The following is a 26259-nucleotide window of genomic DNA, read 5'->3' on the forward strand; positions in this document are numbered from 1 at the left end:
CTCTTATCAAAAACCCATCAACCCGCTTCTTGAAAATATTTAGCGAGGCAGCCTCCACCACTTCAATGGGTAGAGAATTCCAGAGATTCACCACCCTTTGAGTGAAGAAGTTCCTCCTCAACTCCGTTCTAAAACGCCCCCCCTTTATCTTGAGGCTGTGCCCCCTAGTCCTACTGTCTTTTTTGAGCGGGAAGAGTCTCTCCACCTCTATCCTATCCATCCCATTCATCATCTTATACGTCTCAGTGAGATCTCCCCTCATTCTTCTAAACTCCAATGAGTACAAGCCTAGTTTATTCAGCCTCTCCTCATAGCTCAACCCCCTCAACTCTGTTATCAGCCTAGTAAACCTCCTCTGCACTCCCTCCAAGGCCAAAATATCCTTGCGTAAGTACAGCGCCCAAAACTGCACACAGTACTCCAGCTGCGGCCTCACCAATGCCCTATACAGCTGCAGCAAGACCTCCCTACTTTTATATTCAATCCCCTTCGCTATGAAGGCCAGCATCCCATTCGCCTTCCTGACCACCTGCTGCACCTGCAAGCTGGGTTTTTGCGACTCATGCACAAGGACCCCGAGGTCCCTCTGCACCGTCGCCTGCTGCAGTTTTTCGCCCCGTAAGTAATAGTCCTTCCTACCATTCTTCCTACCAAAGTGGACCACCTCACACTTGCCAACATTAAATTCCATTTGACATTTCCTGGCCCATTCGCCCAGCCTATCTAGATCCTTCTGCAGACTCTCCACACCCTCCGCACAATTTGCCGTTCCCCCAATCTTGGTGTCATCCGCAAATTTCGACACCCTACACTCGGTTCCCTCCTCCAGATCATCTATATAAATGGTAAAAAGCTGAGGCCCCAGCACCGACCCCTGGGGCACTCCACTAGTCACCATCCGCCAATCCGAATAGCACCCGTTGACCCCCACTCTCTGCCTCCTATTTGACAACCAATCCTCTATCCACGCTAACACCCTACCCCCAACTCCAAGTCCCCTGACCTTCTGCAATAACCTCTTATGAGGTACTTTGTCAAACGCCTTCTGAAAATCCAGAAAGACCACAAGCACCGGCTCTCCTCTATCCACCGCCCTAGACACATCCTCATCGAACTCCAGTAAATTTGTCAGACACGACTTCCCTTTAATGAAACCGTGCTGCGTCTGCTCTATCAAGCAATTCCCTTCAAGATGCCTCGCAATTTCCTCCTTAATGACGGATTCTAACATTTTACCTACCACAGACGTTAAACTAACCGGCCTATAATTCCCTGCCTTTTGCCTGGCACCCTTCTTAAACAACGGCGTAACATTAGCCGTTTTCCAATCTTCCGGCACTTCCCCGGAATCCAGCGATGTCTGGAAAATAACCACCGATGCATCCACTATAACCTCTGCCATTTCTTTCAGAACCCTCGGATGCATTCCATCCGGTCCTGGGGACTTGTCCACAATCAGCCCCTCCAGTCTGTCGAGCACTGCCTCTCAAGTAACAGTAATGTCATTAAGACCCTCCAGTCCTACCACCTTTCCATCGCTAACACCCGGCAAATTATTCACGTCCTCCTCCGTGAAGACAGAAACAAAAAAGTTATTCAATACCTTAGCCATATCCCCATCCCTACCACTAGGTCCCCTTTCTCATCCTCTAAAGGACCAACGTTCACCCTAGCCAGCCTCTTCCTTTTTATATATTTATAAAAACTCTTGCTATCCTTTTTTATATTAAGCGCTAGCCCAGCTTCATAGTTTCTCCTACCCTCCTTTATCAACTTCTTTGTCAATCTTTGTTGACATTTAAACCTCTCCCAATCCTCTTCTCGCCCACTACTCTTAGCTACTCTAAATTCCTCCGCTTTTAATTTAACACTTTCCTTCACCTCCTTCATTATCCACGGCTTATTACCTCTCCTCCTACAGTCCTTTTTGACCATCGGAATAAATTTCTGCTGAGCACCAAGAAAGATCTCCTTAAAGATCCTCCACTGCTCCTCAGCAGACCCTCCCTCCAATGCGCTCCCCCAGTCCACATTCGCCAATTCTTCTCTCATCCTACCGTACTCCCCTCTATTCAAACAAAGGACGCGTGTCCGGGAACCCACTTTCTCCTCCTCCATCTGCACCAGAAACCCGATGCTGTCTGTTTAACAGGAGTGTGTAATAATGAGACTGCCCCTTTAACAGGAATCTGTTATGGTGACAGTGTTCCTTTATGTGTTATACTGAGACCTTCCCTTGAACATGTGTTGTGAAAGTGTATTCCCCTTAAACAGTCATCTGTACAGTGCCGTGGTTCTGCTTAACTGACTAATGGCTGACACACTGTCAGTGTGAGGTAGAGGGAGCTCTTGTCTGCATCTAACCATGGAAGCACTAATCTCACCCCAGGAACACCTTTGGATGTGGTGTGATCCTGTGACCTGTCCCCTCAGTCTCTCGGTATTGCCTAGTCTCAGAGACACTGTTAATCCCTGATTGTGAGGCTTGTTCTGCCTCCAAGTGTGGAGTGTTCCAACAAGACTTGGTAAAGTTCAGGGGTGATGTCCTGGGAGATGTACAGTCATGATGTGGGTATGCCGGCGTTGGACTGGCGTAAACACAGTAAAAAGTCTGACAACACCAGGTTTTAGTCCAATATTATCAAATAAATAGGTTGGACTAAAACCTGGTGTTGTCAGACTTTTGATGTACAGTCACACAGAGAACCAGCCGATGTTCTGCACACTGACATTTCAGAGAGTTTCACAACACATCAACACCCAAAAGGCATTCGACAAGGTGCCACATAAGAGGCTGCTGCTGAAAGAAGAAGCCCATGGGATTGGAGACAGTGTGTTAGCATGGATTGAAAACTGGCCGTCACATTGGAAACACAGAGTTAGAATAACTGGCTCCTTTTCAGAACAGAAAGATGTAACGAGTGGAGTGCCTCAGAGATTTGGTTTGATTTGGTTTATTATTGTCACGTATTAAGTGAAAAGTATTGTTCCTTGCGTGTTATGCAGACAAAGCATACCGTTCATAGAGAAGGAAACAAGAGAGTGCAGAATATAACGTTACAGTCGTAGATAGCTAGGGTGTAGAGAAAGATCAACTAAGTGCCAGGTAGGTCCATTCAAAAGTCTGACAGCAGCAGGGAAGAAGCTGTTCTTGAGTCGGTTGGTACCTGACCTCAGACTTTTGTATCTTTTTCCCAACAGAAGAAGGTGGAAGAGAGAATGTCCGGGGTGCGTGGGGTCCTTAATTATGTTGGCTGCTTTTCCCGAGCCAGCGGCAAGTGTAGACAGAGTCAATGGATGGGAGGCTGGTTTGTGTGATGGATTGGGCTACATTCACGACCCTTTGTAGTTCCTTGCGGTCTTGGGTAGAGCAGGAGCCCAGACCGAGCTGTGATACAACCAGAAAGAATGCTTTCTATGGGGCATCTGTAAAAGTTGGTGAGAGTCGTAGCAGACATACCAAATTTCCTTCATCTTCGGAGAAAGTAGAGGCGTTGGTGGGGCTTTCTTAACTATAGTGTCGGCATGGGGGGACCAGAACAGGTTGTTGGTGACCTGGACACTTAGAAACTTGAAGCTCTCAACCATTTCTACTTCGGATCAGTTCTTGGCCCACAATTGTTCATTATTTGTATTAATAACTTGGAGAAAGGAACAGAATGTAACGTTCCCAAATTTGCTGATGACACAAAGATAAGTGGCAGGGCAGGTTGTGATGAGGATATTGGGATTGTGTAACGGGAAAGCAATAGTTTGGGTGACTGGGCGAAAAAATGTGAATTCATGCATTTTGGTTGGAGGAATCAGAAGGCAGATTATTATCTAAATGGAGAGTGACTGCTTGGAAGAAAAGAATTATGGCCATTCAGAAGAGAATGTCCAGAAAGATGATGAGCTTGAACTGAACGTCCGTAAGGGTGGATCACCGAGATTCTGCCTGATTCAGAAATTAAATGGACAGTCTATCAGGATGGAGCTTGATTCTGGTGTATCTTTAATTCCTGAGACTACACACCAACAAAAGCTGAAGCATCTTCCTTTAAAACTGATGTCATTGGAAGGATATACAGGGAAGAGATTGACCAGAAGACCATATTCCGTAGGAGCAGAATGAGGCCGCTCGGCCCATTGAGTCTGCTTCGCCATTCGATCATGGCTGATATTTTTCTCATCCCCCATTCTCCTGCCTTTTCCCCATAACCCCTGATCCCCTCTTATTAATAAAGAACCTACCTATCTCTGTCTTAAAGACACTCAATGACCCAGCCTCCACAGCCTTCTGCGGCAAAGAGTTCCACACATTCCCCACTCTCTGGCTGAAGAAATTCCTCCTCATCTCTGTTTTAAAGGATCGTCCCTTTAGCCTGAGGTTGTGCCCTCTGGTTCTAGTTTTTCCTACAAATGGAAACATTCTCTCCATGTCCACTTTATCCATGTGGTTCATGGTAATTTTCCAGTTCTTTTTGGGGTCATGGTTAGAAAAGGCAAAGCTGGAGTGCTGTCAACAGATTGGTCAAAGCTAAAACAGATCCACAGCACCTTCTGGATAAATACAACAGTGTATTCAAAGAGGCACTTGGTTCAATGCAAGGGAGTTGAAGTGACACTCAAGATAAAGCCTAATAGTCAACAAAAAGCCTGAAAGCAAGAGCAGTGCCATCTGCAATTCATCCCAATGTTGAAGAAGAATTAGTACAACTTGTTAACACTGTTGTGTTCGAACTGGTTACAACGAGTGACAGGGCAACCCCCACTGTACCTGTTATGAAACCAGATGATTCCATTTGTATTTCTAGTGATTCTAAAACAACTATAAATCCAGTGTTGTGTTCTGATCCATGTCTGCTTCTGTTAATGGAAGATGCGTTTGCTGGATTGTCAGGTGGGCAGACATTCAGCAAGTTTGATGTTTCACAGGCAAATTTACAGATGAATGTAGCTACTGAACCTCAACCATTGCTTACCATTGTTACTCACAAAGGTCTTTTTCATTATAAAAGATTACCTTTTGGAATAACATCTATACCAGTCTTATCCAAAGATCAATGGATCAGACTTTAAGTAGCCTCTCTAGTGTACAGTGGTTACCTGGATGATATTCTAATTACAGGGTCCAGTGAAGAGGAGTATTTGATTAATTCAGAAGCAACATTGGAATATCTTTAAATACATGGCCTGCATATCAAGGAAGAAAAGGGTTACTTTCTCCAGATGGCCGTCCAGTATTTGGGTCATTATTGATAATAAAGGCCAACATAAAGCACCTAAAAAGATGGAAGCTATATTAAAAGCACCACATCAGATGAATGTGATGCAATTGAGGTCCTTTCCAGGATTAGTAAATTATTAGGTTAATTTTTTCTTAACAATGCGATGTTAGTTTACCTCTAAGAGATTTTTTTAACTCATAGTTTCTGCAGCTCCCAGAGGGAGTGTTTCTCAGTTCACAGCCTTAGCTGATGTTAGTATGTTGCCAGGCTGACTACGATGAGTCCTTTTGTTGTTATTTAAGTGGTTTAAATGAGGCTGTTGTGTTTACTCTGGGATTAGTTTTATGGTCTGCATTGTTAGGAGGAAGGTCGTGATTTTGTTCAGGTTTTTTTTTCCCAGTGAGTTTAAGGTTTTGTTTTCAGTTCTGAGAAGTAGTTGGGGTTTAACAGGGGTAGCAAGCTGAACAGAAGTCTCTCTCTCCCTACTTTATTTGGAAATTCTGCTGGTGATCGTAAAGCAAGGCTTTGCCTTCCTGTAGGAAAGAATCTGTTAGTGGTTTGCCTAAAGTCCCTGATATTCTGGGAAGCTGTTCTAACTTCAACCTGTTCTGAGTGAACCAAATTGAAAGTTTTCAATTCTCCAACCAAAGGACTCAATTTCCAATATCATGTGAGCATTAGTCTGTGCAGGGTTAAGGCCTTTTGTCTATGGGATTGGTTTGATCGGTGCATTGTAGATATCTTTGTTAAGGGCTATACATTATCTGTTTCTTGTTTGTAACTGATAAAAGTTTTTGCTAATTTTTTTACAATATATGTTAACTATATTCTTAAATGAGCTTTGTGGATTACTTGAATCATCCTGAAGTGAAACATCTCATGCTTATCCTAGCCAAATCCAAAATGCAGAACTTATGATCCAGGCATCTTCATAAACCTCAACTGTAACATTACACAATAATGCAGCTAATGTATTATGTGTGAAATAGTCATGGGACTGGACAACAAAATGTAAAAAGCATACGAGGATGTCAAAGATGCTTTGCAGAAATCTGAAGTATTGGTTCATTTTAATTGGAAGCTACCATTACTGCTTCCTTGCAATGTTTCACCTAATGGAGTGAAGGCAGTAGTTTCACATTTACATCTTTGGGAGATGAACAACCAATAGCTTTTGTTTTATGTGCTCTGACTGGTGCTGAATCTGACTATGGTCAGTTAGAAAAAGGAGCATTGGGTATAATTTTCAGCGTACCAATGTTGCATCATTATTAATGTAGTTGTCATTTCACATTACGGATCACCAACTCTGAACTAGTATTTTTGGGCCTTATTAAGACTCTACATTAACTGCTAGCTGATTGCAGAGATGGTCACTGATCTTGTCTGCACACTTTTACGATCCTTTATATCATTAATCAGAGTGCCAGGCTAATGCTGATGTGTTATCATGCTTACCTTTACCTGCTGAGCAGATGTCACCAATTTGTTTTGCTAGTATTCTTTATCACTAGTAGATCATTTGCCTGTGACAGACCAGAAATGATCTTGTGATTGGGAAGGTGATGGATATGATATCGAAAGGAACGATATCTGGAACACATCATACATATCCTGATTTAAAACTGTATGTGTCAAGAAAGCTTCAGTTGACCATCCAAGGTGTCTATTGTGGGGAATCCAAGAGATCATTCCTGCTAGTCTGTGTGAAAGAGTTCTTGAACAACTACATGAAGGACATCCTGGTATATTCTGGATGAAGGAATTAGCACTTAGTTATTTTTGGTGGCTGGGTTTGGATACTCAGATTGAAGAACATAGAACAGTACAGGCCCTTTGGCCCTCAGTGTTGTGTCGAGTGATGTCCAAAACCAAGATCAAACCATCCCACTCTCTTTTCTCCCAAGAAAACGTGGGACAGTGTCAATCCTGTGCACCAATAAGAAAAACATCACTGTTGTCTCCTTTACATTCTTAGGAGTGGCCTAAAATGCAATGGCAACGATACGTAGATTTCACCGGCCAGTTTGAGGGTGACGTGTTAGTGGCCATAATTGATGCACACTCGAAGTGGCCAGAAGCTGTTATCATGAGATTTTTTACATCTGAACAAAGCAGGGAAAACTTGATGAACTGTTTATGAGATTTGGTAAATTGGAACAGATTGTTAGCGATAATAGCTCATAGTTTACTTCACAAGAGTTTGAGGATTTTCTCAAAGTAAATAGTATATAATATCCACACCTTATCCACCAACCAATGGATTAGCTGATTCGTACAATCCTTGAAACATGCTTTAAAAGCATCAAGAGAGCAAAGTTCATTATCACATCAAGTGAATAGCTTTTTGGCATCTTAGAAACCATGACTGACGCGACTACCCAACAATCATCTGCATTGCTACTATTAAAGAGAAAGTTGAGAACTGATTTATTACCTCCAGAAACTTCAGACTGGTAGAACATTAACTACAAGTTGCTGGATGAGAAGTGGGGGCAAAACAACTCTCAACCAGGAGATTGAATGTTAGTGTGTAATTATGGTCCGAGCGAGGAATGGGTACAGCCAGTGTACAGAAGACTTAGTTGAATCTGGGTTGTCTGATGATTGTGTCTTTGATGGAGGTTGAGGGACAACCTGATAGAAGTCTACAAGATTATGAGGCCGTGGACAGACTGGAACCTTTTTCCCAGGGTGGAAGAGTCAATTACTAGGGGGCACAGGTTTAAAGGAGTTGTATGAGGCAGATTTTTTACACCAAGGGTGGTGGGTGTCTGGGGGAGGTAGTGGAAGCGGATACGGTAGTGAGTTTTCAGCAATGTCTTGACAAATATATGAATAGACAGGAATAGAGCGATATGGTCCCAGAAGGGGAGGGGGCTTTAGTTCAATTGGGGCAGCATGGTCAATGCAGGAAGTCAAAAGGCCTGTTCCTGTGCTGTAATTTTCTTTGTTTTTTTATTCTTTGTTTTTTGCTACATTACCATATGAGAATGATACAGAATTTGTTCCAGCAGAGGAAGTGCCTACTGAAGTTTCAACTCATACTTCTGGGGTCAACGGCAGACAAATTCCAGAACAACATGTACAACTGAACAGGTATAGAATCTTCCTTGTTGAATTTCTTATTGACTGTGAATAATGATTAATGATCCATTGTGCTGTATCCAGAGTTTTATATGTATAACATTGTAGTAAATTGTTGCTGTGACCACGGAAGTAAAGGTGGGGTGGAGTGGGGTGGGGGTGAATGTTAATATATTTACAAAGTTGCATGATTGCTTTAAGAACTGATCATGTGATTTGATAATGATGTCATTAGGGTGCTGCAAAGCTTGCTGCTTTACATTCAGTTCGAGCTCTTTACAAATCGCAACTCTCAGTATCACCTTTCAGCTAAGTATGAATCTAGGTGTGCAAACCACATCTCTTTTCATGAACAACAGACAAATTTTAACACAGTTAAGATATTGTACATCATTCTAATCCCCGAACTCTCCCATCGAAGACCATCCCTCTAATCCCCTCACTCTCCATGAAAGACTATCCCTCTAATCCCCTCACTCTCCATCGAAGACCATCCCTCTAATCCCCTAACTCTCCCATCGAAGACCATCCCTCTAATCCCCTAACTCTCCCATCAAAGACCCTGCCTTCAATCTCCTAACTCTTCATCGAAGACCATCCCTCTAATCCCCTAACTCTCCATCGAAGACCATCCCTCTAATCCCCTAACTCTCCATCGAAGATGCTCCCTCTAATCCCCTAAGTCTCCTATTGAAGGCCATCCCTCCAATCCCCTAACTCTCCTATTAAAGACCACCCCTCTAATCCCCTAAATCTCCCATCGAAGACTATCCCTCTAATCCCCTAATCCTCCCATTAAAGACCACCCCTCTAATCCCCTAAGTCTCCCATCAAAGACCATCCCTCTAATCCCCTATAAGAGCAAGAACAGTCCCCTCGGCCCTCCAAACCCCTGCTGATCATGATGCCCTAACTAAACTACTCGCAATACTCCAAATGAGGCCTATCACTCACCAATTGATTGATGATTGGAACAACCTGACTCTGGGAGGTGAGATGTGTGAGTTGGGTTTTGAGATTCCCACAGCTCAACCCACTGACAACAAGGGTCTGGAAACAGAACTGTGTGCACAAAACCTAATCCAGCAGAGTATGGAACAATATTCAGAGAGGGTGTTGATGTGGAATTCTGTGAAATGTCGGTGCGGAGATCATCAACTGGTTCTCTGAGTGACTGTATGTCCCAAAGGCCATCACCCGTGAACTTTACCAAGTCTTGTGGGAACTCCCCATACTTGAAGGCTGAATAAGCGTCACCAACAAGGGTAAACAGTGTCTCTGAACCTAGGCAACATCAAGAGGAAACTAAGAGGCAAGGTCACACCACACACACACACACCCAAAGGTGTTCCTGGTAGCTCCTGGGGTTCTACACAACCAGGCAGAGTCACGCGATCACTTTTACAGAGAGAGTAACGCGGTCACAGGCTTCAGCCAGAGGACTAGTTGAGCTAATGGAGATACTTCATATGGCATTGCCTAATAGTGAGAGGGATAGACTTTGAATGGGAATAAGGTGATTGAAGGTGTTGGTCTTTGAAGGGAGGGTTAGGGGATTAGAGTAGAAGGATGGTTTTTAATGGGATGAATGGTCTTTGATGGGAGATTTCAGGAAACAGAAGAATGTTCTAGGATATGACAGTTAGGGGATTAGAAGGATGGTCTTCGATGGGAGAGTTAGGGGATTAGAGGGATGGTCTCTGATGGGAGAGTTAGGGGATTAGAGGGATGGTCTTCAATGGGAGAGTTAGGGGATTAGAGGGGTGGTCTTCAATGGAGAGTTAGGGGATTAGAGGGATGGTCTTCAATGGAGAGTTAGGGGATTAGAGGGGTGGTCTTCAATGGAGAGTTAGGGGATTACAGGGATGGTCTCTGATGGGAGAGTTAGGGGATTAGAGGGATGGTCTTCAATGGGAGAGTTAGGGGATTAGAGGGATGGTCTTCAATAGGAGAGTTAGAGGATTAGAGGGATGTCTTCAATGGGAGAGTCACAGGATTAGAGGGATGGATCTTGATTGGAGAGTTAGGGGAGTAGAGAGATGGTCTTTGATGGGAGAGTTAGGGGATTAGAGGGATGGTCTTCAATAGGAGAGTTAGAGGATTAGAGCGATGGTCTTCAATGGGAGAGTCACAGGATTAGAGGGATGGATCTCGATTGGAGACTTAGGGGAGTAGAGAGATGGTCTTCGATGGGAGAGTTAGGAGATTAGAGGGATGGTCTTCAACAGAGAGTTAGGGGATTAGAGGGATGGTCTTCGATGGGAGAGTTAGGGGATTAGAGGGATGGTCTTCAATGGAGAGTTAGGGGATTAGAGGGATGGTCTTGAGGCATCTTGAGGGGAATTGCTTGATAGAGCAGACGCAGCACGGTTTCATTAAGGGGAAGTCGTGTCTGACAAATTTACTGGAGTTCTATGAGGATGTTTCTAGGGCGGTGGATAGAGGAGAGCTGGTGGATGTGGTCTTTCTTGATTTTCAGAAGGCGTTTGACAAGGTACCTCACAAGAGGTTATTGCAGAAGGTCAGGGGACATGGAGTTGGGGGTAGGGTGTTAGCGTGGATAGAGGATTGGTTGTCAAATAGGAGGCAGAGAGTGGGGGTCAATGGGTGCTATTCGGATTGGCGGTTGGTGACTAGTGGAATGCCCCAGGGGTCGGTGCTGGGGCCTCAGCTATTTACCATTTATATAGATGATCTGGAGGAGGGAACCGAGTGTATGGTGTCGAAATTTGCTGATGACACCAAGATTGGTGGAACGGCAAATTGCGCAGAGGGTGTGGAGGGTCTACAGAAGGATCTAGATAGGCTGGGCGAATGGGCCAGGAACTGGCAAATGGAATTTAATGTTGGCAAGTGCGAGTTGGTCCACTTTGGTAGGAATAATGGTAGGAAGGATTATTACTTACGTGGCGAAAAACTGCAGCAGGCGACGGTGCAGAGGGACCTCGGGGTCCTTGTGCATGAGTCGCAAAATCCCAGCTTGCAGGTGCAGCAGGTGGTCAGGAAGGCGAATGGGATGCTGGCCTTCATAGCGAGGGGGATTGAATATAAAAGTAGGGAGGTCTTGCTGCAGCTGTATAGGGCACTGGTGAGGCCGCAGCTGGAGTACTGTGTGCAGTTTTGGGCGCCGTACTTACGCAAGGATATTTTGGCCTTGGAGGGAGTGCAGAGGAGGTTTACTAGGCTGATGCCGGAGTTGAGGGGGTTGAGCTATGAGGAGAGGCTGAATAAACTAGGCTCATACTCGTTAGAGTTTAGAAGAATGAGGGGAGATCTCATTGAGACATATAAGATGATGAATGGGATGGATAGGATAGAGGTGGAGAGACTCTTCCCGCTCAGAAAGGACAGTAGGACTAGGGCACAGCCTCAAGATAAAGGGGGGGGGCAGTTTAGAACATAGAACATTACAGCGCAGAACGGGCCCTTCGGCCCACGATGTTGCGCCGACCAGCTTTTAAAAAAAAAACAACACTAACCCACTAATCTAAACCAATCCCATTTCGTCCATAAACCTATCCACAGATCTCTTAAACGCCCCCAAACTAGGCGCATTTACAACTGCAGCCAGAACGGAGTTGAGGAGGAACTTCTTCACTCAAAGGGTGGTGAATCTCTGGAATTCTCTGCCCGTTGAAGTGGTGGAGGCTACCTTGCTAAATATTTTTAAGACGCGAGTTGATGGGTTTTTGCTAAGAGAGGGGATTAAGGGTTATGGGGAGAGGGCGGGAATGTGGAACTGAGCCACAACAGATCAGCCATGATCTTATTGAATGGCGGGGCAGGCTCGAAGGGCTAGATGGCCTACTCCTGCTCCTATTTCTTATGTTCTTATGTTCTTCAATAGGAGAGTTAGGGGATTAGAGGGAGGGTCTTCGATGGAGAGTTAGGGGATGGGATCCAAGGGCCTTTGGCCATGTGGATCCAGAACTGGCTTGCCTGCAGAAGGCAGAGAGTGGTTGTGGATGGGGCTTTTTCTGAATGGAGGTCAGTCACCAGCGGAGTGCCTCAAGGATCTGTTCTGGGACCCTTGTTGTTTGTCATTTTCATAAATGACCTAGATGAGGAAGTGGAGGGATGGGTAAGTAAGTTCGCTGATGACACGAAGGTCGGTGGTGTTGTGGATGATCTGGAAGGATGGCAAAAGTTGCAGCAGGACATAGATAGGATGCAGGACTGGGCGGAGAAGTGGCAGATGGACTTCAACGCGGATAAATGTGTAGTCGTCCATTTTGGCAGAACCAACGGGATGAACGAGTACACTATCAAGGGCAGAAGTCTGAGTAGTGTTGAGGAGCAGAAGGATCTTGGGGTCCGGGTCCACAGGACTCTTAAATCGGCCTCGCAGGTGGAGGAGGTGGTCAAGAAGGCGTGTGGTGTACTGGCCTTCATTAATCGAGGGATTGAGTTTAGGAGTCGGGAGGTAATGCTGGAACTTTATAAGACCCTTGTCAGGCCTCATTTAGAGTATTGTGCGCAGTTCTGGTCGCCTCACTATAGGAAAGATGTAGAAGCTATTGAGAGGGTACAGAGGAGATTTACAAGGATGTTGCCTGGACTGGGAGGCATGCCTTATGAAGTTAGGTTGAGGGAGCTGGGACTCTTTTCCCTGGAGAGACGAAGGTTGATAGGCGACCTGATAGAAGTTTACAAAATGTTGAGAGGAATAGATAGGGTGGACTCTCAGAGGCTATTTCCCCGGGTTGAAATGGTCGCTACGAGAGGACACAGATTTAAGGTGCGGGGAGGGAGGTTCAGAAGTGATGTTAGGGGTAAGTTTTTCACTCAGAGGGTGGTGAGTGAATGGAATCGGCTGCCGTCAGTGGTGGTGGAGGCGAACTCGCTGGGGTCTTTTAAAAGACTTCTGGATGAGTATATGGGGTTTAATGAGATTGAGGGTTATAGATAGGTCTGTAGGTTGGTAGGTGATGATGTGATCGGCGCAACTTGTGGGCCGAAGGGCCTGTTTGTGCTGTAGTGTTCTATGTTCTATGTTCTATGTTCTATTAGAGGGATGGTGTTCAATGGGAGAGTTAGGGGATTAGAGGGATGGTCTTTGATGGGAGAGTTAGGGGATTAGAGGGATGGTCTTCAATGGGAGAGTTAGGGAATGAGAGGGATGGTCTTCAATAGGAGAGTTAGGGGATTAGAGGGATGGTCTTCAATACGAGAGTTAGGGGATTAGAGGGATGGTCTTCAATACGAGAGTTAGGGGATTAGAGGGATGGTCTTCAATGGGAGAGTTAGGGAATTAGAGGGAGGGTCTTCGATGGAGAGTTAGGGGATTAGAGGGATGGAATTCGATGGGAGAGTTAGGGGATTAGAGGGATGGTCTTCAATAGGAAAGTTAGAGGATTAGAGTGATGGTATTTGATGGGAGAATTTGGGGATTAGAGGGATGGTCCTCAATGGGAAAGTTCGGGGATTAGAGGGATGGTCTTTGATGGGAGAGTCACAGGATTAGAGGGATGGAGCTCGATTGGAGAGTTAGGGGAGTAGAGGGAGAGTCTTTGATGGGAGAGTTAGGGAATTAGAAGGATGGTCTTTGATGGAGAGTTAGGGGATTAGAAGGATGGTCTTTGATGGAGAGTTAGGGGATTAGAAGGATGGTCTTTGATGGAGAGTTAGGGGATTAGAAGGATGGTCTTTGATGGAGAGTTAGGGGATTAGAAGGATGGTCTTTGATGGAGAGTTAGGGGATTAGAAGGATGGTCTTTGATGGGAGAGTTAGGGAATTAGAAGGATGGTCTTTGATGGAGAGTTAGGGGATTAGAAGGATAGTCTTTGATGGAGAGTTAGGGGATTAGAGGGAGGGTTTTTGACTGGTTCTCTGGAAGAATGTACATTCTGAACACTGTCACCCTTCTTTACTTAAACACGTGTAATGATCTGGCGTCCAGCACTCTTTGGGGCAGAGAATTTCAGAGATTCACCACGCTCCGTGAGAAGGCATTTCTACACACCTCAGTTTTAAATAGCTCTGTCCCCTTGTTCCAGACTCTCCCACACTAGTGAAATCATAAGAACATCAGAACTAGGAGCAGGAGTGGGCCATTCAGCCCCTCGAGCCTGCTCCACCATTCAATAAGATCATGGCTTATCTTTTCATGGACTCAGCTCCACTTACCCACCCGCTCACCATAACCCTTATTTTCTTTACTGTTCAAACATTTATCTATCCTTGCCCTGTAAAAACATTGAATGAGGCAGCCTCAACTGCTTCACTGGGCAGGGAATTCCACAGATTCACAATCCTTTGTGTGAAGAAGTTCCTCCTCAACTCAGACCTAAATCTGCTCCCCCTTATTCTGAGACTGTGCCCCCTAGTTCTAGTTTTACCTGCCAGTGGAAACAACCTCCCTGCTTCTATCTTATCTATCCCCTTCATAATGTTATATATTTCTATAAGATCTCCCCTCATTCTTCTGAATTCCAATGAGTATAGCCCCAGTCTACTCAGTCTCTCCTCATAATCCAACCCTCTCAACTCTGGAATCACCCTAGTGAATCTCCTCTGTACCCCCTCCAGTGCCAGTATATCTTTTCTCAAGTAAGGAGACCAAAACTGTACACAGTACTCCAGGTGTGGCCTCACCAGCACCTTATACAGCTGCAACATAACCTCACTGTTTTTAAACTCCATCCCTCTAGCAATGAAGGACAAAATTCCATTTGCCTTCTTAATTACCTGCTGTACCTGCAAACCAATTCCTTAAGATTCCTGCACAAGGACACCCAGGTCCCTCTGCACAGCAGCATGCTGCAATTTTTTACCATTTAAATAATAGTCCATTTTGCTGTTATTGCTACCAAAATGGATGACCTCACATTTGCCAACATTGTACTCCATCTGCCAGACCCTCGCCCACTCACTGAGACTATCTATATCCCTTTGCAGACTTTCAGCATCCTCTGCACACTTTGCTCTGACACCCATTTTAGTGTCATCTGTGAATTTTGACACACTGCACTTGGTCCCCAACTCCAAATCATCTCTGTAAATCATAAACAATTGTGGTCCGAACACTGATCCCTGAGGCACACCACTAGTCACTGATCGCCAACCAGAAAAACACCCATTTACCCCCACTCTTTACATTCTGTTAACCAATCCTCTATCCATGTTAATACATTACCCGTAACACCGTGCACATTTATCTTATGTAGCAGGCTTTGGTGCGGCGCCTTGTCAAATACCTTCTGGAAATCCAGATACACCACATCCACAGGTTCCCCATTCTCCACTGCACAGGTAATGTTCTCAAAGATTTCCACCAAATTAGTCAGACATGACCTTTCCTTCATGAACCCATGCTGTGTCTTACCAATGAGACAATTTATATCCAGATGTCTCACTATTTCTTCCTTGATGACAGATTCAAGCATTTTCCCTACTACAGAAGTTAAGTTAACCGGCCTATAGTTACCTGCCTTTTGTCTACCTCCTTTTTTAAACAGTGGCATCACATTTGCTGTTTTCCAATCTGTGGGAACCACCCCAGAGTCCAGTGAATTTTGGTAAATTACCACTAGTGCGTTTGCTATTTCTCCCGCTATCTCTTTTAGTTCCCTGGGATGCATTCCATCAGGGCCAGGAGACTTGTCTACCTTTAGTCCCATTAACTTGCCCAACACTCTCTCTTTTGTGATAATGATAGTTTCTAGGTTCTCACCTGCCATAGCCTTCCTGTCATCAATTTTTGCCATTTTATTTGTGTTTTCCACTGTGAAGATCGACACGAAATACCCGTTCAATGCCCCAGCCATTTTCTCATTTCCAGTTATTACATCCCCTTCTCATCCTCTAAAGGAGCAATGTTTACTTTCGCCACTCTTTCGTTTTATATATTTGTAGAAACTTTTGCTATCTGTTTTTAATATTCTGAGCTAGTTTACTCTCATAATCCATCTTGCTTTTCTTTAAAGCTTTTTTCACCATCTCACCATCTATCCTGACAACCCCCCTCAGGATTTTATCTGTTTGAATAAGGTCACCCCTCGCTCTTCTAAACTCTGAGCAATACAGGTCCAGACTATTTAGTCTCTCTTGATAGGACAACCTTCTCATCCCAGGAATTAGCCTGGTGAATGTCCTTTCGATTATCTCCAATGTTACTATATCCTATTTAAGTTAAAATTTATTATTAGTCACAAGTAAGGTTTACATTAACACTGCAATAAAGTTACTGTGAAAATTCCCTGGTCACCACACTCCAGCGCCTGTTCGGGTCAATGCATCTAACCAGCATGTCTTTCAGAATGTGGGATGAAACCGGAGCACCCGGAGGAAACCCACGCAGACAAGGGGAGAACGTGCAGACTCCGCACAGTGACCCAAGCCAGGAATCGAACCTGGGTTCCTAGGGCTGTGAAGCAGCAATGCTAATCACTGTGCCACCATACCGTGCCCTTAAGGTAAGGGGACTAAAACTGTATTCTAGGAGAGACCTCACCAACACCCTGTACAATTGCAACAAAATCTCCCTATTTTTAAACTCCAACACCTTTGCACTAAAGATCAAAATCTCATTTTCCTTCTTAACTACTTATTGGACCTGCCTGCTAGCTTTTTGTGATTCATGCACTAGAACATCCAGATCCCTCTATACTTCACTCACCTGCAGTCTCTCTGTTTAGATAATAATCCGCCTTTTCATTCTCTTACCAAGTGCGTGACCTCACACTTCCCCACATTAAACTCCATTTGTCCGGTTCTCACCCAGTCACCCAATCTATTGATATCCCATTACATAATCCCAATATCCTCATCACAACCTGCCCTGCCACCTATCTTTGTGTCATCGGCAAATTTGGGAACATTACATTCTGTTTCTTCCTCCAGGTCATTAATATAAACAGTGAACAATTGTGGGCTAAGAACTGATCCCTGAGGCACTCCACTAGTTACATCTTTCTGTTCTGAAAAGGAGCCAGTTATTCTAACTCTGTGTTTCCAATGTGACGGCCAGTTTTCAATCCATGCTAACACACTGTCTCCAATCCCATGGGCTTTTTCTTTCAGCAGCAGCCTCTTATGTGGCACCTTGTCGAATGCCTTTTGGGTGTTGATGTGTTGTGAAACTCTCTGAAATGTCAGTGTGGAGAACATCGGCTGGTTCTCTGTGTGACTGTACATCCCCCAGGACATCACCCCTGAACTTTACCAAGTCTTGTTGGAACACTCCACACCTGGAGGCAGAACAAGCCTCACAAATGCCCCAGCATAGATCAGCCATGATAGTATTGAATGATGGGGCAGATGTGAAGGGCTGAATGGTCTACTGATGCTTCTATTGCTTGTGTTCTTGTGTTCTCTCTGAACATTATTCCACACTCTGATGGATTGGGTTTTGTGTGTGCAATTTCTGGGCCATGTTTTCGGTTCGTTGATCTGTGGAAAGCTCCAGAACTCAACTCACAATCTTGAAGCTCTGGCCCTCATATATTTCACTTTCCAGAGTTTCTAACTCTCCCATATAAACTATCCCTCTAACTCTTCATTGAAGACCATTTCACCTTTCAGAGTCAGATTGGTCCAAATATTCTCACGTGAAGAGCTTGCTTTTCAATCATCTTCCTATTGTAACTCTGTCTCACATCAAAGACAATCCCTCTAATACCCAAACTCTCACATCAAAGACCTTCCCTCTAATCCCCGAACTCTCCATCAAAGACCATCCCTCTAATCCCCTAACTATCCGTCAAAGACCTTCCCTCTAATCCTCTAACTCTCCCATGAAAGTCCATCCCTCTAATCCCCTAACTCTCCCATGAAAGTCCATCCTTCTAATCCCCTAACTCTCCATCGAAGACCTTCCCCCTAATCCCCAAACTCTCCATTGAAGACCATCCCTCCAATCCCCTAACTCTCCCATCAAAGACCATCCCTCTAATCCCCTAACTCTCCCATCAAAGACCATCCCTCTAATCCCCTAACTCTCCAATCAAAGACCATCCCTCCAATCCTCTAACTCTCCCATCAAAGACAATCCCTCTAATCCCCTAACTCTCCATCAAAGACCTTCCCTCTAATCCTCTAACTCTCCTATTGAAGACCATCCCTCTAATCCCCTAACTCTCCCATCGAAGACCATCCCTCTAATCCCCTAACTCTCCCATCGAAGACCATCCCTCTAATCCCCTAACTCTCCACCAAAGACCATTCCTCTAATCCCCTAACTCTCCAACAAAGGCCATTCCTCTAATCCCCTAACTCTCCAACAAAGGCCATTCCTCTAATCCCCGAACTCTCCATCGAAGACCATCTCTCTGAACCATCAAGCCTATGTGGAGTGAAAGGCCCCTCGCCAATCCCTGTTCTAGTGTTCACACACTGGAATGACGCCCATTGCCCTATGTGGGGTACATCATGGACTATTGCAAACTCCTTTGCGTATAACATAGTACTTGGAAGCATCGAATACCGTGTGAAATGCTCTTTATTCAATCCGCTCCATGGGGGAATGAATCACAAAGCCCTCGGCTACAAGAAGTTACATTTTGCATCCCAATGTGTGTGAGTCCCTGAGCATTTCACCACTTTCAGAATCTGGCTCCCGGTAATCTAAACGCCTCAGTTTTCCAGGTGTGTGTGTGTGTGTGTGTGTGTGTGTGTGTGTGTGTGTGTGTGTGTGTGTGTGTGTGTGTGTGTGCGCGCGCGCGCCTGTGTCCAGGAGTCATGTGTTTGTGCATGTATGTGCCTGTGTCCGGGAGTCACGTGTGTGTGTGTGTGCGCGCGCGCCTGTGTCCAGGAGTCGTGTGTATGTGCGCACGCCTGTGTCTGGGAGTCACGTGTGTGTGTGTGCCTGTGTCCAAGAGTCACGTATGTGTGTGTGTGCGCATGTGCCTGTGTCCGGGAGTCACGTGTGTGTGCGCGCGCGCCTGTGTCCGGGAGTCATGTGTGAGTGTGTGTGTGTGTCCGGGAGTCAGGTGTGTGTGTGTGTGTGTGTGTGTGTGTGTGTGTGCGCGTGTGCCTGTGTCTGGGAGTCACACGTGTGTGTGTGTGCGCGTGTGCCTGTGTCTGGGAGTCACACGTGTGTGTGTGTGCGCGTGTGCCTGTGTCTGGGAGTCACACGTGTGTGCGCATGTGTCTGTGTCCGGGAGTCACGCGTGTGTGTCTGTGTCCGGGAGTCACACGTGTGTGTGTGTGTGTATGTACACGCGTGTGCCTGTGTCCGGGACTCACGTGTGTGTGTATGTATGCGTGTGTGCCTGTGTCCAGGAGTCACGTGTGTGTGTGTGTGCCTGTGTCCAGGACTCACGTACAGTTTGTCCGGCTGAATCAGGACTAGGCTGACAGCCTGGGTCTTTGCTGGGTCCATATATGCCTCCAGGAGGTGTGTGGAATTCAGACAGGCCCCACTCCCTCACCCGGACCTAGCGATTGAAGAAGGCTCCCTGTGTGAATAGCGAGCCTCACCCAGAACCCCTCTCCGTACAGAAGGTTCCAGAAGCAGTGGCAGAAGCCCCGCTTCACTCAGGATAGGCTGCCAGTGGCTGGGCTAGGACACCAAGCAGCCCTTCTTTGCCCTCTTCCTCATTCTAGGCCTACTGCAGCCGTCGAGGGCAGACAGGGCTGCCTCGCGGAAGATCTCCACCACCTTCTCATTCAGCTTGGCAGAACATTCCAGAAAGCCAGACACCCGCATCTGACGGGCCACGGTCAGACCCTGAGGGAGACCAGAGGGACAATATCAGCATTGACCCCACAGTGCCCACCACCCACCCACATGGAGCAGGAACCCTGGCTGATTTCCCCTCTCTCTCTCTCTAACCCAGGGATCACTGGACAGTGATCAGGAGCAGGAACCCTGGCTGATTTCCCCTCTCTCTCTCTCTCTCTAACCCAGGGATCACTGGACAGTGATCAGGAGCAGGAACCCTGGCTGATTTCCCCTCTCTCTCTCTAACCCAGGGATCACTGGACAGTGATCAGGAGCAGGAACCCTGGCTGATTTCCCCTCTCTCTCTCTAACCCAGGGATCACTGGACAGTGATCAGGAGCAGGAACCCTGGCTGATTTCCCCTCTCTCTCTCTCTCTAACCCAGGGATCACTGGACAGTGATCAGGAGCAGGAACCCTGGCTGATTTCCCCTCTCTCTCTCTCTCTCTAACCCAGGGATCACTGGACAGTGATCAGGAGCAGGAACCCTGGCTGATTTCCCCTCTCTCTCTCTAACCCAGGGATCACTGGACAGTGATCAGGAGCAGGAACCCTGGCTGATTTCCCCTCTCTCTCTCTAACCCAGGGATCACTGGACAGTGATCAGGAGCAGGAACCCTGGCTGATTTCCCCTCTCTTGAAGTGGAGAGTTGATGATGGGGGGGTCCAGTTTTGGGTCAGGGTGGACTCTCTCCATGGGGGAATCATTTACCTGGGTGAAGGTGATTGGCTGCTGGCCAGTTTTACTCAGATTGCGCTGACTGACTTTGTTCATCCTCAGATCTGTCTTACAGGCCACCAGGATTATAGGAATCCCAGGACACAGCTGTCGGATCTCCGGTACCCACTGGGATTTTAAAAAAAAGCAGATAGAAAAGCATTAGAGACATGAGGAGAACATGAGACCGTTCAGGCCTTCTTCGACCTGCTGACGTTAAATTCTCTCAATTCAACTGCGTCAGTAATCCTCTGACAGTGCGGCACTCCCTCAGCACTGACCCTCTGACAGTGCGGCACTCCCTCGGCACTGACCCTCTGACAGTGCGGCACTCCCTCGGCACTGACCCTCTGACAGTGCGGCACTCCCTCAGCACTGACCCTCTGACAGTGCGGCGCTCCCTCAGCACTGACCCTCTGACAGTGCGGCGCTCCCTCAGCACTGACCCTCTGACAGTGCGGCACTCCCTCAGCACTGACCCTCTGACAGTGCGGCACTCCCTCAGCACTGACCCTCTGACAGTGCGGCGCTCCCTCAGCACCGACCCTCTGACAGTGCGGCGCTCCCTCAGCACCGACCCTCTGACAGTGCGGCGCTCCCTCAGCACCGACCCTCTGACAGTGCGGCACTCCCTCAGCACCGACCCTCTGACAGTGCGGCACTCCCTCAGCACCGACCCTCTGACAGTGCGGCACTCCCTCAGCACTGACCCTCTGACAGTGCGGCACTCCCTCAGCACCGACCCTCTGACAGTGCGGCACTCCCTCAGCACCAACCCTCTGACAGTGCGGCACTCCCTCAGCACCGACCCTCTGACAGTGCGGCACTCCCTCGGCACCGACCCTCTGACAGTGCGGCACTCCCTCGGCACCGACCCTCTGACAGTGCGGCACTCCCTCGGCACCGACCCTCTGACAGTGCGGCACTCCCTCGGCACCGACCCTCTGACAGTGCGGCACTCCCTCGGCACTGACCCTCTGACAGTGCAGCACTCCCTCGGCACTGACCCTCTGACAGTGCGGCACTCCCTCGGCACTGACCCTCTGACAGTGCGGCGCTCCCTCAGCACACTCTGTCCATCCTATTAGACTGGAACAGGAGGAGGCCATGCTGCCCCTCTCTTCTGGGAATTTATAAGAACATAAGAAATAGGAGCAGGAGTAGGCCATCTAGCGCTTCGAGCCTGCCCCGCCATTCAATAAGATCATGGCTGATCTGTCGTGGCTCAGTTCCACATTCCCGCCCTCTCCCCATAACCCTTAATCCCCTCGCTTATCAAAAACCCATCAACCCGCGTCTTAAAAATATTTAGGGAGGCAGCCTCCACCACTTAAACGGGCAGAGAATTCCAGAGATTCACCACCCTTTGAGTGAAGAAGTTCTTCCTCAACTCCGTTCTAAACCGCCCCCCCTTTATCTTGAGGCTGTGCCCCCTAGTCCTACTGTCCTTTCTGAGTGGGAAGAGTCTCTCCACCTCTATCCTATCCATCCCATTCATCATCTTATATGTCTCAATGAGATCTCCCCTCATTCCTCTAAACTCTAACGAGTACTAGCCTAGTTTATTCAGTCTCTCCTCATAGCTCAACCCCCTCAACTCCGGCATCAGCCTAGTAAACCTCCTCTGCACTCCCTCCAAGGCCAAAATATCCTTGCGTAAATACGACGCCAAAACTGCACACAGTACTCCAGCTGCGGTCTCACCAATGCCCTATACAGCTGCAGCAAGACCTTCCTATTTTTATATTCAATCCCCCTCGCTATGAAGGCCAGCATCCCATTCGCCTTCCTGACCACCTGCTGCACCTGCAAGCTGGGTTTTTGCGACTCATGCACAAGGACCCCGAGGTCCCTCTGCACTGTCGCCTACTGCAGTTTTTCTCCACGTAAGTAATAATCCTTCCTACCATTATTCCTACCAAAGTGGACCACCTCGCACTTGCCAACATTAAATTCCATTTGCCAGTTCCTGGCCCATTCGCCCAGCCTATCTAGATCCTTCTGTAGACTCTCCACACCTCCCGCGCAATTTGCCGTTCCACCAATCTTGGTGTCATCAGCAAATTTCGACACCATACACTCGGTTCCCTCCTCCAGATCATCTATATAAATGGTAATTAGCTGAGGCCCCAGCACTGACCCCTGGGGCACTCCACTAGTCACCAACCGCCAATCCGAATAGCACCCATTGACACCCACTCTCTGCCTCCTATTTGACAACCAATCCTCTATCCACGCTAACACCCTACCCCCAACTCCATGTCCCCTGACCTTCTGCAATAACCTTTTGTGAGGTACCTTGTCAAACGCCTTCTGAAAATCAAGAAAGACCACATCCACCGGCTCTCCTCTATCCACCGCCCTAGACACATCCTCATAGAACTCCAGTAAATTTGTCAGACACGACTTCCCCTTAATGAAACCGTGCTGTCAAGCAATTCCCCTCAAGATGCCTCGCTATTTCGTCCTTGATGACGGATTCTAACATTTTACCTACAACAGACGTTAAATTAACCGGCCTATAATTCCCTGCCTTTTGCCTGGCACCCTTCTTAAACAACGGCGTAACATTAGCCGTTTTCCAATCTTCCGGCACTTCCCCGGAATCCAGCGACGTTTGGAAAATAACCACCAAGGCATCCACTATCACCTCCGCCATTTCTTTCAGAACCCTCGGATGCATTCCATCCGGTCCTGGGGACTTGTCCACAATCAGCCCCTCCAGTCTGTCGAGCACCGCCTCTCTAGTAACAATAATGTCATTGAACATAAGAACATAAGAAATAGGAGCAGGAGTAGGCCATCCAGCCCTTCGAGCCTGCCCCGCCATTCAATAAGATCATGGCTGATCTGTCGTGGATCAGCTCCACATTCCCGCCCTCTCCCCATAACCCTTAATCCCCTCTCTTATCAAAAACCCATCAACCCGCGTCTTAAAAATATTTAGCGAGGCAGCCTCCACCACTTCAACGGGCAGAGAATTCCAGAGATTCACCACCCTTTGAGTGAAGAAGTTCCTCCTCAACTCCGTTCTAAACCGCCCCCCTTTTATCTTGAGGCTGTGCCCCCTAGTCCTACTGTCTTTTCTGAGCGTGAAGAGTCTCTCCACCTCTATCCTATCCATCCCATTCATCATCTTATACGTCTCAATGAGATCTCCCCTCATTCTTCTAAACTCTAACGAGTACAAGCCCAGTTTATTCAGCCTCTCCTCATAGCTCAACCCCCTCAACTCCGGTATCAGCCTAGTAAACCTCCTCTGCACTCCCTCCAAGGCCAAAATATCTTTGTGCAGGTGCGGCGCCCAAAAATGCACACAATACTCCAGTTGCAGCCTCACCAATGCCCTATACAGCTGCAGCAAGACTTCCCTACTTTTATATTCAATCCCCTTCGCTATGAAGGCCAGCATCCCATTCGCCTTCCTGACCACCTGCTGCACCTGCAAGCTGGGTTTTTGCGACTCATGCACAAGGACCCCGAGGTCCCTCTGCACCGTCGCCTGCTGCAGTTTTTCGCCCCGTAAGTAATAGTCCTTCCTACCATTCTTCCTACCAAAGTGGACCACCTCACACTTGCCAACATTAACTTCCATTTGCCATTTCCTGGCCCATTCGCCCAGCCTATCTAGATCCTTCTGTAGACTCTCCACACCCTCCGCACAATTTGCCGTTCCCCCAATCTTGGTGTCATCAGCAAATTTCGACACTCTACACTCGGTTCCCTCCTCCAGATCATCTATATAAATGGTAAAAAGCTGAGGCCCCAGCACCGACCCCTGGGGCACTCCACTAGTCACCATCCGCCAATCCGAATAGCACCCGTTGACCCCCACTCTCTGCCTCCTATTTGACAACCAATCCTCTATCCACGCTAACACCCTACCCCCAACTCCAAGTCCCCTGACCTTCTGCAATAACCTCTTGTGAGGCACTTTGTCAAACGCCTTCTGAAAATCTAGAAAGACCACATCCACCAGCTCTCCTCTATCCACCGCCCTAGACACATCCTCATAGAACTCCAGTAAATTTGTCAGACACGACTTCCCTTTAATGAAACCGTGCTGCGTCTGCTCTATCAAGCAATTCCCTTCAAGATGCCTCGCAATTTCCTCCTTAATGACAGATTCTAACATTTTACCTACCACAGACGTTAAACTAACCGGCCTATAATTCCCCGCCTTTTGCCTGGCACCCTTCTTAAACAACGGCGTAACATTAGCCGTTTTCCAATCATCCGGCACTTCCCCGGAATCCAGCGACGTTTGGAAAATAACCACCAAGGCATCCACTATCACCTCCGCCATTTCTTTCAGAACCCTCGGATGCATTCCATCCGGTCCTGGGGACTTGTCCACAATCAGCCCCTCCAGTCTGTCGAGCACCGACTTTCTAGTAACAGTAATCTCATTAAGACCCTCCAGTCCTACCACCTTTCCATCGCTAACACCCGGCAAATTATTCACGTCCTCCTCCGTGAAGACAGAAACAAAAAAGTTATTCAATACCTTAGCCATATCCCCATCCCCTACCACTAGGTCTCCTTTCTCATCCTCTAAAGGACCAACATTCACCCTAGCCAGCCTCTTCCTTTTTATATATTTATAAAAACTCTTGCTATCCTTTTTTATATTAAGCGCTAGCCTAGCCTCATAGTTTCTCCTACCCTTCCTTATCAACTTCTTTGTCAATCTTTGTTGACATTTAAACCTCTCCCAATCCTCTTCTCGCCCACTGCTCTTAGCTACTCTAAATTCCTCCGCTTTTAGTTTAACACTTTCCTTCACCTCCTTCGTTATCCACGGCTTATTACCTCTCCTCCTGCTATCCTTTTTGACCATCGGAATAAATTTCCGTTGAGCACCAAGAAAGATCTCCTTAAAGATCCTCCACTGCTCCTCAACAGACCCTCCCTCCAACGCGCTCCCCCAGTCCACATTCGCCAATTCTTCTCGCATCCTACCGTATTCCCCTCTATTCAAACAAAGGACGCGTGTCCAGGAACCCACTTTCTCCTCCTCCATCTGCACCAGAAACTCCACCATACAACGATCACTCTCCCCAAGAGGATCCTTCACCACAAGGTCCCTAATTCTACCCGCTTCATTACATAGCACCAGATCCAAGATAGCTCGCTCCCTCGTCGGCTCCAACACACACTGTTCCAGGAAACTATCCCGGCAGCATTCCAAGAACTCTTCCTCGAGCCCCCCACGTCCAACATGGGTCGACCAATCAATATGCAGATTGAAATCCCCCATAACTACGGCCGTCCCATTCCTGCACGCCGCACTTATTTGCGCGTTAACAGCCCGCCCCATCTCCAGATCATTATTCGGGGGCCTATAGACGACACCCACCAGCGTCTTCCTCCCTTTGCTGTTCCTAATCTCCACCCACAACGATTCCACCCTCTGCTCCTTGGCTCCAATATCATCCCTTGCTACCACTGTGATGCTATCCTTAATCAGCAGAGCTACGCCCCCCCCTTTTCCCTCCTGCCTATCCTTCATTAACACTTGATAGCCCTGTACATTCAGATCCCACTCCCTGTCACCCTGCAGCCACGTCTCTGTAATGGC

The 26259-nt window shown here is 47.2% G+C and overlaps 1 protein-coding gene across 1 annotated transcript in view; it reads right to left on the minus strand.

Moving 5' to 3' along the window:
- Nucleotides 1–19401: 19401 nt before the first annotated feature.
- Nucleotides 19402–26259, minus strand: part of LOC145339355 (rho-related GTP-binding protein RhoF-like) — an 11180-nt gene continuing 4322 nt past the window's right edge. The window contains exons 4-5 of the mRNA XM_080183799.1: nucleotides 20673–20807; nucleotides 19402–19966 (exon numbers count right to left, since the gene is read on the minus strand). Of these exons, the coding sequence (XP_080039925.1) occupies nucleotides 19799–19966; nucleotides 20673–20807 (303 nt within the window). The 3' untranslated portion in view covers nucleotides 19402–19798. The remainder of the gene's footprint in view (nucleotides 19967–20672; nucleotides 20808–26259) is intronic.

The sequence above is a fragment of the Carcharhinus amblyrhynchos genome, unplaced genomic scaffold (assembly GCF_965287045.1).
Source record: "Carcharhinus amblyrhynchos unplaced genomic scaffold, sCarAmb.v2.hapA scaffold_420, whole genome shotgun sequence".
NCBI lineage: Eukaryota > Metazoa > Chordata > Chondrichthyes > Carcharhiniformes > Carcharhinidae > Carcharhinus > Carcharhinus amblyrhynchos.